The sequence below is a fragment of the Callospermophilus lateralis genome, chromosome 1 (genome assembly GCF_048772815.1).
Source record: "Callospermophilus lateralis isolate mCalLat2 chromosome 1, mCalLat2.hap1, whole genome shotgun sequence".
NCBI lineage: Eukaryota > Metazoa > Chordata > Mammalia > Rodentia > Sciuridae > Callospermophilus > Callospermophilus lateralis.
Window position 1 is genome coordinate 157,992,564 of NC_135305.1, and position 12,567 is coordinate 158,005,130.

Sequence of the window (12,567 nt, forward strand, 5' to 3'; positions counted from 1 at the left end):
TCCAAACTAGGGAGACTTTCTGGAAACACTGCTCATGGCTCTGCCAGGGAACAGCTGCCTTTTCCCATGAAACTAGAAGCTTCTCTAAAAGGCTCCACAAGGGAGCCCCAGCAAGTGGAAAGGTAGCTGTTCCCTGGTACAACAAACAATGTACCTGAGCATCTTATAGGCCAAGGAGCCCATCAGGAAGGTGAGTTAGAGAGGCCTACCCCAGCATTTCCTAATATAATTTGTCTATTGTCATTTTGTAACATCATTTGTCTTGGTAACCCTTGATATCATAGAGCAATGTGTGTTGCATCTTCAGATCTTTATTTGGACTTGCTGTGGTGGGCAGGGAAGTCTGTACCTTAAGTTTTGCCTTTGCATTTGGGCCCATTTCTTTGGGTCTGTGGAACACCACCTATTGGCTATGAGGATAATATAGGAACCTGGACTGATGGAAGTTCTGAAATCTTGCATCTTCCTGCTGAAATGGGACTGTACTTGACCCAAACATCAAGGAGAAGGGAAACATTTCATCAAGCATGGAGGAAGAAGTGAAGAATCCCCAAACTCACCCCTGTCAGGGGGAGCATGTGGAGCACTTCCAACCCAGTGGGAGAATCCAGAAAGCTCTCTGCAAGAAGCAGCATATAAGCTAAGGCCGAGGAAAGGAGGGGAGGCCCACACTGCTCCTTCTGCCTGCCACTGGTCAGGGCAGTGAAGCCCTCAGTGGCCGTTCAGACAAGGCTGGAGGTAGAGCCTACAAGAAGCTAATAACTTCCTCCCACCATGAAAAGACAATCCTCTTTCCCTCCAGTGCGAGGTTGAATTTCTTTACCATCCCACACCTGTTGTGCCTTGTTGAAGGTGCTGGATAAGCAAAGCTAGAGTTGGATTTTTTTTTTATTTGTTTTCTTTCAGTGCTGGGAATTGAACCCAGGGACACTTAACCACTGAACTACATTTCCAGTCCTTTTCATTTATTTACTTTTGATACAGGGTCTCACTGGTTTGCTCAGGTTGGCCTTGAACTGGTGATCCTCCTGCCTCAGCCTCCCAAGTTGCCGGGATTGTAGTTGTGTGTCAGTACTCCAATTAGGTTTATATCAGCAGGTGATTAATTTGGAGACCACATCAGGGCACCAGCAGCTCCCCAGTCTGTGTGGGTACTCTGCAGCCATTTCTGGGAGGCCAGTGTTTGGTCAGATTCTGGTCCTACTGAGGATGTAGAGTAGCCTTAAAATTCTTACTTCAGAATGAGGAAGGGGTGTCAATTATAGGGAAAGGTTGTTTTGTTTTGTTTGTTAAAGAGTGAAAGAAGTGGGATTTATTTAAGTGTGAAGAATAAAAATAGAGCTGGCAGGGGCAAGAGGGGACCCAATAGGGGTTGCCAGGGTTTTGTTTTTTTTCCTTAAGGAAATAAAGAGACAAGGACAGTGTTATTTTCTTTTGTTTTCTAGAACCACCTCCCTGACCATACCTTCAGTTGCTAGAGAACCTCGCACAGGAGGGAAAGAGGATTGTCTTCTTTATGGTGGGAGGGAGCTATTAGCTTCTTGTAGGCTCTGCTTCTAGCCTTGTCTGGACGGCCACTGGGGGCTTCACTGCCCTGACCAGTGGCAGGCAGAAGGAGCAGTGTGGGCCTCCCCTCCTTTCCTCGGCCTTAGCTTAAATACTGCTTCCTCCAGAGAGCTTTCTGGATTCTCCCACTGGGTTGGTGGTGCTCCATGTGCTCCCCCAGTCTTTGCTTATCCTTCACACTCAGCACACAGGCCCGGGAGAGCAGGGCCCCTGCTGCCCTGCCCGTGCCCTTCCTTGATTCTCAGCACTTCACCACACAGAGTAGGTGCTTGATACTTGTTGAGTAAATGGGAAGCACTGAAGAAGGAACCCTTGGCCCCACAGCTTTGGGGGCTCACAGGCACCACAGGGCTGACCTTCCTGTGTCTCTGCTGGGATTGAGGGTGCGCACAAGTCACCTCCCTCTTCCGCCTGTGCAGGAGCTGCAGCCACCTGGCAGTGTGGCAAACATCTCAAGTCAGGAGATGTTAAAAAGATAGCTTTCAGGACTAACTAAAATCTGATTCTCGAGATAGTTACTCATAGTTTTTTTATATTTTGCTTTAGGGTTTAACAGATATGGGGCGGGGAGAGGAGAGAATCTGTATGTGTAAACACATGCCCATTCTTATTCAATCCTTAGTGAAATATTCTGGAGGAGGGGCATTTTATTTTGATTCTACAGGGAAAGGCTGTGCCAGAACAGATGGGTGCCTGCTTAGCTGGGGTATGCTGTGCAGCAGAGGCTTTCTGAACCCCAGAGGTGTGGTGACAGGTCAGTCACATGGAGATGAGCCAGGTGGACTGGGAAGCAAAAGAAGCACCAAAGGTTTTGACTCTTCTGAGGTTCTTGACCTTTTGGGCAGAAGCTGCTGTTACTCGTATGTCCCCTACATGCAAAGAATGTTTCTATGACATGTCCTCTGTGGGGTGAGTTTTCTGGCCAACATAATCCAAAGCTTGGGCTCCTTGATGGCTTGGGTGGGAAGGTAGAGCACCCTGGGTTCAATTCAACACATAAACCAAAGAATGTTTATTATTTAAGTTCCTCCTTTGGACACTCCAGCAGCTGCCTGATTGTGGACACACCTCTGCCCCTCAGAGGGCCTTTCTGAATGGGTTTGGAGAAGAGACAAGGCTGTGGCCTGTGACCAGATGGATCACTCCAAACCCCCTTTGATACAGACCAAAAATAATACCTTGCCCATCTTAAGCCATCTGAAAAAGGGACCCCTCTGCCAGTTGTTCAGAGTGGCCCCTGGCAGGACACTTGGAAAACTGAATTGCTTGAAAGCCTGCACCTCTGGGGATCTCTCTGCTGGCTGTTAGCTTGGTTTGCAAGTACCCGTAACCTATTCCAGGAAAAATTACTAAGTAAGCCCATCCTGGTGGCAAGAGAGATGCAGTCATGTGTGTATACACTGTGCTCAGACATCTCTGCATCAGGTGTTGGTGTTGTCCCAGAAGCTGACTAAAGCCAAGAAGAGAGACCAGGCCAACCCAGAAGGGTGGCCTTGGAACAGCTTCTGGAAGGCAGAGCAGGGGCTGGGCAGAGGGAGTTCCTTCCTTCATGAGTGAGGACCCAGTGTCAGGGACTCTGAACAGGAGGAACTCTCAGTCATCGAGGCCCGTAGGACATTTGTATGCCTGGATTGCCCGTACCACCCCTAATTGTTAAAGAGTCTACCTTTCTATTCTTCCTGGAGTATGTGAAGGGCACTTGCAGACCAGGCTAATAACAGGCAAGGAATGCTGCTAAAGGCATGGCCCTCTTGGACAGTTCAGGTTCCAAGTGCTGTGCCAGGAGCCACCTCCAAGCAATGCAGAGAGGTCCCTTTCTCATAAGGCTTGAGAAAGGCAAGTGGGGACCAGGAACAAAGGAAGTGGGTCAAGACCAGGGAAAAGGAGCCTAGTTTTCATTCAGTGGTCAACAGATTTCTTTTTGGTATTTAATTCAGAAAATGTTACAGATAGACAAAAGTAGCCCAAAGAGTTAAGTGAACTTCATAGTATCAACTGCTGCAGTATTTATGCCCTCCATGCCCGACACTTTTGCCATCACGCCCCACTCCTACCCCGTATGCTGTGAAAAAATCCTGAAGTAACATGTGTACTGTCAAGCCTACCCTGTGGCTGGTAATGAATTCATTGGGAGTTCTGGGGTTCCCGAATGACAGAGCAGCATGGATTAATTTCACTTCATTTTCCAAGAAACTACTGAGTCTCCCCGCTTTGTCTCTCTTTCAGTGGGAAGTTGGTGTCTCCAAAGTGGAAGAATTTCAAGGGCCTGAAGCTCCAGTGGAGAGACAAGATCCGGCTCAACAACGCCATCTGGCGGGCCTGGTACATGCAGTGTGAGTGCCTGGGTATGGGGCTTAGGGCCTCCAGTTATCTGGGATCAGATCTCTACCCACTGGAGACCTGAGCAACTTGGGACCCAGAGCTTGGAGGCATCATGTTCTAATAGGAGAGTTTCTCAAGCAGTCTGTGGAGATGGGAAGACCAAGCCAAATCCCAGGGACCTGGATACTCATCTGTGTCCAGGCATAGTTGGCTGACAGAGCATAGAGTCTGGAGGGGCAGATGTGTGAGACTACTGTTCACAGTATAGTGTGCTCAGTAGCATGCTAGACGCTTGTGCCCAGAGGAAGAGGAAGGGGTTCTCTTCAGGGGAGTCAGGAGTGAAGTCAAGAGGTGACATTTGAGGAGCTAGAAAGTTGTTCTTGTTTTCAGCAGGTCTGAAAAAATGTAGGCAGGGCTGGGTTATAGCTCAGTTGGTAGCGTGCTTGCCCCACATGCACAAAGCCCTGGGTACCACACACACACACACACACACACACAAAGTCTGAAAAAATGCAGGTAGCTGGGCATTATAATATATAATATATATAATACATAATCCCAGCAACTCAGGAAGCCAAGGCAGGAGGATCACAAGTTTGAGGTTAGTCTGGCAACTTAGTGAGACCCTGTCTCAAAATTTAAAAAAATAAATAAAAAGAACCACGCTGTAGCTCAGAGATAGAGGACCCCTGGGTGAACCCCAGTACACACACATAGTTTTTTTATAAGTTGCAGGCACAGCTGTGTCCTGTACCCAGGAGCTTGGATGCCACAGGACTCGTTGACTCGAGTTGAGTGGACGAAGCATTGCTAGCCCAGGCTGCACCCCTCTCCATGAGCCAATTCCTTCTCTTACTCACACATTATTGTCAGATTCTTTGCTTTTCACCTGGATGGCTTCCAGGGGAAAGAGAAGGAAGGAACACTCTAGAGGATCTCATCTTGAGGGAAGAGTGTGGATGGGTAGGACAGGATTCCTTCAGGGTTCTTGGTGCAATGACAATGTCTCATCTCTCTTTTCAGATTTGGAGAAGCGCAAGAATCCCGTGTGCCACTTTGTCACCCCACTGGATGGCTCGGTTGATGTAGACGAGCACCGCCGACCAGAGGTACTTGGCAAGCCATCATGGTGGGCTGAGAAAGGAAACTGCTTTTGTTTCCCAGGATAGACTTTTCGAGGGCTGAGTTCTGCGGGGGAGACTGGATAGAAGAAGCAGGGTCCCATGTTGTGACAGCAGTCAGTATGAACTTAAGAAGGCACAGGTGGCCTCCAACACCCTCCAACCCACAGAGATTCCCTCCTCAGGCCAACCTGGTGGAGACTCATCCTCTCCTCTTGTGTAAGTGGGTCTTTCTTCAGGAAGTTATCAAGAGAGAAGCCTGCCTCCTTACAGAGCAGATGTCATTACTCCTACAGGAACCTGAGATTGCTAGATACTGAGAGCAACAAGAAAGAGCACCCTTTTAAAAAGCTGGTTGCACAGCAGTATTTTTAGTATATTTATGTTAATTTAAAAGTGTGCACTTGTGATTATATGTGCAAATGACATGTCTAGAAGGATATAGAGATTCATTCATTTCTTATTTATTCATTTATTTATTTATTTTGCTGCTGGGGATGGAACCCAGGGCCTCATGCATGCCAGGCAAGTGCTCTATCACTGAACTGCATCCCCAGCCCTAGAAACCTTTTAATAGAGGGTCCCTTTGGGAAATGAAATTAGAATGGGTGCCAGACAATGAAGGCCGACTCTGTTTTCACTTTTTTCTTTTTATCTAAGAATGCCTTTCTGTTATGATAAAAGAGGGGGTAGATTTAAAGTAACCTAATGAAGTAGTCCTGAAACTCTCAGGTATAATCTGCTGTTCAACATCATATGATTTCCTTAGGTATGATGGAAATATGAAATTGTTTTTAGCTGGCCACCGTGGCGTATGCCTGTAATCCCAGCAATTCAGGAGGTTGAGATAGGAGGATCACTAAATTCAAAGCCAGCCTCAGTAATTTAGCAAAGTCTTAAGCAACTTTGTGAAACCTTGTCTCAAAAATAAATCAATAAATACATAAATAAAGTAAATAAAAAATTTTTAAAAAAGATTCTGTTTTTAAAAAAGTGATCCTTAGGCTGGAGTTGTGGCTCAGTGGTAGAGCACTTGCCTAGCATGTATAAGGCATTGGGTTTGATTCTCAGCACCACATATAAATAAGTAAATAGAATAAAGGTTCATCAACAACTAATAAAATTTTTTTTAAAAAAATGATTCTTCACTGTTACTGACACAAACCGTGAAGGTTTGCAAGTGAGGGGAAATGAGCTTGAAGCCTGAAGGCTGGGCCTGCATTGGGCAGAGTAGGTTCTATCCTGAGTCTCCAGGGCCACCAGGGAAGGCATGTATCCTGCTGCAGTGGAAGGGTGGATTTGGTGCTCTTGCGGTACCTGGTCCACCTGAAACCTGTGTGATCACCTGCTCATTTTCACCCTTTGAGAGTGCAGCAGAGGCTACTGGAAAAGATATTATATGGGCTGCTCATGAGGTTCTGGAAGACTCCATGCTGGGAAAGAGTGACTCTGCTTTCTCCTGTGCCCCAGTGCAGATCCTTAGGACCCAAACCAGGATTCCCCTAGAAGTTTTAGGTCTTGAAATGAAAATGTGTCTTTAGTCAGAGGGCCAGAAGAAATGCAGCATGCTCTGCAAGTGAAGTCGCAGCTTCGCAGTGATGAGGTTCCCGGAGCTGGGTCGTCCGAGGCCCACTCTGAGTAGTGGATACTTTGGTGTTCACAGCTGAGTTTTGCTGATCATCTAAGACCGCTCTTTTCAATGTGGCCTCTCTATTACAGGCCATCACCACAGAGGGGAAGTACTGGAAAAGTCGCATTGAGTTTGTGATCAGGGAATACCACAAGTGGAGGACCTACTTCAAGAAAAGGGTATCTAAAAATGAATGAATGAATGAATGAATGAATGAATGAATGAAAAGGGTGTTGTGTCACATTTGTCGCAACTAAAACACTCAGGGTCACTCCAGGGGCACTGGGCTGCACAAAATAACCACACAAGAGACAGAAATATCTTTTTCTTTGGGGGGGTCCTGTGACAGCTCCTCTGACTTTAAGGGTTCGCAGAAAGAGTGGGCACGTGCTGACCCCTTTTATTGAGGAGAAGCCATTCAAGTGAGGCCAGTGGTCAGGGTTCAGGGGACTGAGTCTAGCTTCATGATGTCTGCTGTCAGCAGGTTGACTGCCATCTAGGAAGGCTACAACCAAAGGTAGAGCAAGAGAAGGGGACACACAAAGGGCATTTCCATGGAACATTCTATCCTAAACAGGGCAAAAGGGTAATATCACAAAGGAACAGGTGAGCATAGCCCGACCCATGGGGCTGCAGGGAGGCACGCCTACACATGAAGACACATTCTGCTACTTCAAGGATCGGGGAAGCTGTATAGGGCCACTATGAATGTGGCCAGATCACTACGAAAGTGACCGACACAGCCTCTATCAATCACGGGAAGGAAAATGCTGGTTACTCAGCGCGACAGCCCCCCATAGTGTTGGACTGGGGCTCCCCCAAAGAACATGTTCAGGAAGCCCCTGTAGAGGAGGGAAGGAGCACAGCCCCCATTCAAAATACTGGCCCAAGGCCCTGGGCTCCACACTGCTCCACCAGAGGCAGAGAATCAGGAAGGAAAGCGGGAATCCAGCATTCACACCCTAAGTGGTGGCCTTCATTTTCCTTAGCTCTGAACAGGGCTGTTTCTTCCACAGACCCTGGCTGGGAACCTCCTTTTTGACCAAATCCTGGGGATGGCAATAAGCAGGGTCCCTCTCCCTGCCTGCCTCCTAGAGAGATGAGGCCCGGGTGCTTCCAGAGGGTTAACTCACATTGTGGGGAGATGAAGCTGGGTCCTCTTCCCTCCCAGGGCTCTTGGTGACCCCCTGCTCCCACTCCTTTTGTCCATAGCTACAGCAACACAAGGATGAAGACCTCTCCAGCCTGGCCCAGGTGAGTGATTCTGTGAACCCTGCCTGGGAGAGCTGTGGGACAGGGACTGCCTGAGGTGGAGACAGGTCCAGCTCAGGACTTGCGGGTGACTGTGGAAGCAGCCATGAAGGACCCCCTGGGCAGGCTGGGAGGAGCTGCCCTCTACCTCCCGCCTCATCTTTGCAGCACGGCTCTGTGGCATGCTTCCCAGCACGGTGGGACTGAGGATTCCGAGTTCCACAGCTGCCCTTTGATGTTTCCTCCCCCTCTGTTGGTGGCAGGATGATGACATACTGTATTGGCATAAGCATGGGGATGGCTGGAAGACCCCAGTGCCCATGGAGGAGGATCCCCTGCTGGACACGGACATGCTCATGTCAGAATTCAGCGACACCCTCTTCTCCACACTTTCATCACACCAGCCAGTGGCCTGGCCCAATCCACGAGAAATAGGTAACCCCAGCTCAGTCCTGGAAAGCTGGCTTCTCTGCCAGGCCTCTCAGGGTCATTTCTGAGCTGCTGCATGTCATCTGTCAAGGCTAGGCAGAGAGGAAGAGAAGGATCAGCCGACCTCCTTCACTTAGGGCCACATGCACTGAATGGGGTGGGGACTACAGATTGAGTCACACTGCAGCAGCTGTCATTCCCTTGGCACCACTATGAGAAAAAAGCAGGGGTGTGGTCTGAACCAATTTAATGTTTCTGATATTAAATGTTAGATATTATTTCTGATACTGTCCTGCTGTCCTCTTTAGTCAGGGACACATGCCAGTACTGAGATCTACATGTCAGGGCCATGTGACTCTAAAGAAAACTGGAAGCACTTCTGGACCTGACTTCCCAACTGGAGGCCTCCTGTCTTCCAGTGAACCCAGAGAAGACTAAAACTCAGAACTGGGAAAGGGAGTGGAGGGTTGGCATCTGCTCAGCTATTTGTGGCTTCCTGGGGGTGTCCCGTTCCCTGATACTCCATTTACCCATCTAGTAAAAACTCAACTTTTCCCTGCTTTCTTGAGTGTGGGAATGGCCAAAAACCTCCAAGAATGTAGAAACCCCAGCCAGCTGCCCACAGTTCTCCTTGGAAGAATCTAGAATATGAGCAGGGCCAAGAAAATCTATTCCAGGTCTTTTATATGTTCCCACACCCTGTCTGAGAAGGCGAAGTGATTCCTCTCTCCTAATTCTCCCTCCTAATTCTTGCAGCACATCTAGGAAATGCAGACATGATCCAGCCAGGGCTGATCCCTTTGCAACCCAACCTGGACTTCATGGATACCTTTGAACCTTTCCAGGGTGAGGACCCCAGGGCAAAGGGAGCACGGGCCTGGCTCTTCCTGCCTGCCTCAGAGCACATTGGTGCTTCCCTTTCAGAAAGAGAATGGTTAGAGTGGACATGGTGGAAGACTTAGAATTTTTCAAAAACTAAACTTTTATTTTGTAGTAACTGCAAAGCTTGGGAAATTTTTCTGGGCCATTGCTCTCTCGAAGGAAGTTGACATTCTCAGAAGGCATTATCACCAGTTTGGAGCCTGACTGTGAGCAGTTTTCCCTCTAAGCAGCAGAGGGCACTGATGACACAGCCACCTCCCAACAAAGCTTCCTGCAGTTAGATCAGGTCCTTGAGCTGCTGTCATCACTGAAATGCCTACCTGATCTCAGGAGTTTTCAGTCAGCAGTGATGGCTCTAGACAGGCACCTCTTTCTACAGAAGAAGTCATCTCTGGGGGGTGGGATACTCTGTGGTCATGGCAACCCTGAGGTAGGGTGGGGTTCAGCCCTGTTTGGTTGGGTCTTTCTTCTAAGAAACAGTGGGCACCCAGAGCTCAAACATCCCTGCCGGCTTGTTCTTTTTTAGACCTGTTCTCTTCCAGTCGCTCCATTTTTGGCTCCTTGCTGCCTACACCTGCTTCAGCATCTGTACCAGATCCCAACAGCCCTCCTGCTCAGGTAGAAGACATTGGGGAAGTGGCAGCGGGTAGCAGGCATGGGGCTGTCATCATAGTTTGCAGTAGAGCTAGGTCAATGACATAACCATGCAATCACAAGCAAAGTGGTAGGTGATGCTAGATGTGGTGCTGAACACAGGGATCCAGTAAAGAAATCCCAGAGTCCTCTTCAGAAGCATTCTTACACACCACAGGTGTTCTCCCCCGAGGCTCCTCATGACTTATGTGTGGCCAGTTCTGTGCTGAACAGTTGAGATAGGATTAGCTAGAGAGAATGAAAACACGGATCACTAATAAAAATAGTTCTGTGTATTTCTTTCACTTGTTTTACTTGGTAATTAACAAAAATTGGTTACCAGGTGCTGAGGCTACAGAACTGAACAAGCTGCCCTGGGAGAGTCCTCTCTGGCTGGTGCCTATATCCAGTTAGCTACTGGTAACCTGGCACCATCTCCCTCCACCTGACTTGGGGAAGAATTTCTTCTATAGAGACCAAGGTCTCCACAGTTGATTCCTCATAGCTTTTCCCACTTAGGAAGATGTGGCCTGCCTAGAAATTGACATCTGAAGCTGTCCTGGGGGAACCCCTGAGCAGCTGCAGTCCAGGCCAACTCTGCTCTGTAATAGAAGACGACAGAAACTGTAGGGAGACCCTTACTGGACTCCAGAAACCAGATATTCCCAGGCTGCTGTCCAGCTGTGTGGAGGCCGCTGCTTTGTCTGAACTGTGTTATTATTCAGCTCCTCATGGAAATAAGATCCCTGTCAACACCCTGGGGACACCGATCTATTTTCCTAGCGCAGCAGCAGAGAGATAGCATTTCAGTCCCTCTGTCCCAGTGTCTGAAATTGGGCTTTGTAGTACGCAAAACACTAAAGGGCGAAGGTGGACGTCTGATCCACGTTGGCTCTTCACTTCTCTTCCTTTCTCAGGGGAGCGTCCTGCAGACCTCTGCTCTGCCCACTGTGAGCCTTCCTGACAGCCTCATCGTACCCTCTGCTGCTCCCTCCCTTGACCCCACAGGTGGGCAGGGCTGTGAGCGTGCTTCTCAGACTGAGGACCCGTTTACCCAGTCCCCAGACTTTGGTCCCTCGGAGCCTCCCCCAAGCGTCCCTCAGCCCTTCCTCCCCATCTTTACCATGCCCTTACTCTCCCCCAGCCCTGCCCCAGCCCCTGTTCCACCTGCATTACCTTTAGTTTCCTCTCCTGTCCCTGCCCTGAACCCCCCAACGCCACCTGCCTTTCTGCAGAAGTTTGCTGAAGTCAGCAAGTCGCCCCCTGTCATCACCCACACGGCTTCTGCCACCCTCACCCACACAGCCTGCACCACCACCTTCAGCCAGAGCCAGGGCCTTGTGATCACAGCCCGCCACCCCACCTCTTCCCCCTCCCCCTGTGGCCTGACACTGTCCCCTGCCCCCCGGCCACCTGCTGTTGGGCCTCCCCAACCTCGATTAACTTTTGTACACCCCAAACATGTATCCTTCACTGGAGGGAGGCCCAAGCAGTCCCCCAAAATAGTGCCTGCTTCCAAACCCGAGCCCAGGTCCTTGGTGTTGAAGAACGCTCGCCTGGCCCCAGGTGAGTCGGGAGTACACCTGCGTGGGATCTCCAGGGAGGGGTGTCCTCCTGTCCCATAGGCTGTCAATCTTGAGGCCATCCCCTTCACACACACACATTTAAACAAAGTAGACGTGTCATGGGTAATGCATGTGCATGATCTATTCCATCTTCTATTTTATGTCTTTTTTTGAAGTTAGTATCAGCCCACAGTTTGAAAACACATGTTCTGGGCCTGGGCCTCTACTCAGAGGTAGAGTGCTTGCCTAGGCACTGGGTCCAATCCTCAACACCACATAAAAATAAATAAGATAAAGATATTGTGTTCATTTACAACTAAAATTATAAAACACACACACATACACACACACACACACACACACACACACACACACACACGGTCCCAGGCATCTCTTTCAAGAGTCTATAATGTGTCTCCTTCAAGAAGTTGCAAAAACAACTTAGATGCCCTGGTGGTCTTGTCTGTCCCTTGTGGTGAGGGGCAAAGAGGGTGTGTGTGTGTGTGTGTGTGTGTGTGTGTGCCCGTGCACACACGTGCTTCTTGGGAGCTAGGCCACCTGCAGCTTGGGGGCTGGGTCTGTAATGGCAGGCCCAGGCCTTCACCTCACCTTAGCCTTTTCCTGGCAGCTGCCTTTCCAGGCCAGCCACAAGCAGTGATCATGACGTCAGGCCCTCTGAAGAGAGAAGGGATCCTGGCATCTACTGTGTCCCAGTCCAGCGTGATCATCGCACCTGCTTCCATCGCTAGGGTGAGGAGGGCCCCAGGCAGACCTCAGTGTCTGAATCACCCCAGAGCAGCCTGCATTTGAGTGGCTCTCACCCAGGGTAACCGGTCTGCTCTGTTGTGCATCAGCACTGGGTGACCAGTCTCTCCCATGTTACCACAGGCTCCTGGAGTCACAGAGTTCCACAGCAGCGTCCTGGTGACAGACCTCAGCCATAGCACGAGCAGCCAGCCCACCCCTGTCTCCCGGCTCTTCTCTCCGAGCACAGTGCCAGATTCCCTGGTGAAGGGCGAGCAGACCCCACTGCATGGGGGCAGTCCCCAGGGCCCTGCCTCAGGGTCCAGTGAGTGTTCACACTAGTTGAGTAGTTGGGACTTCACACAGGAACGAACAGCTGCCCATGGGCCTCCAGGACTGGGACATGCTGGGTGGGCAGCAGGGT

At 49.6% G+C, this 12,567-nt stretch overlaps 1 protein-coding gene across 2 annotated transcripts in view; it reads left to right on the forward strand.

Annotated features, from left to right (window-relative positions):
• Mlxip (MLX interacting protein) overlaps window positions 1-12,567 on the forward strand; it is a 56,489-nt gene that overhangs the window by 35,111 nt on the left and 8,811 nt on the right. For both annotated transcript variants that reach the window (XM_076847762.2, XM_076847851.2), the window contains exons 2-11: window positions 3,793-3,899; window positions 4,912-4,997; window positions 6,729-6,818; window positions 7,852-7,893; window positions 8,154-8,325; window positions 9,076-9,165; window positions 9,728-9,819; window positions 10,752-11,400; window positions 12,028-12,149; window positions 12,288-12,468. In XM_076847762.2, the coding sequence (XP_076703877.2) occupies window positions 3,793-3,899; window positions 4,912-4,997; window positions 6,729-6,818; window positions 7,852-7,893; window positions 8,154-8,325; window positions 9,076-9,165; window positions 9,728-9,819; window positions 10,752-11,400; window positions 12,028-12,149; window positions 12,288-12,468 (1,631 nt within the window). The remainder of the gene's footprint in view (window positions 1-3,792; window positions 3,900-4,911; window positions 4,998-6,728; window positions 6,819-7,851; window positions 7,894-8,153; window positions 8,326-9,075; window positions 9,166-9,727; window positions 9,820-10,751; window positions 11,401-12,027; window positions 12,150-12,287; window positions 12,469-12,567) is intronic.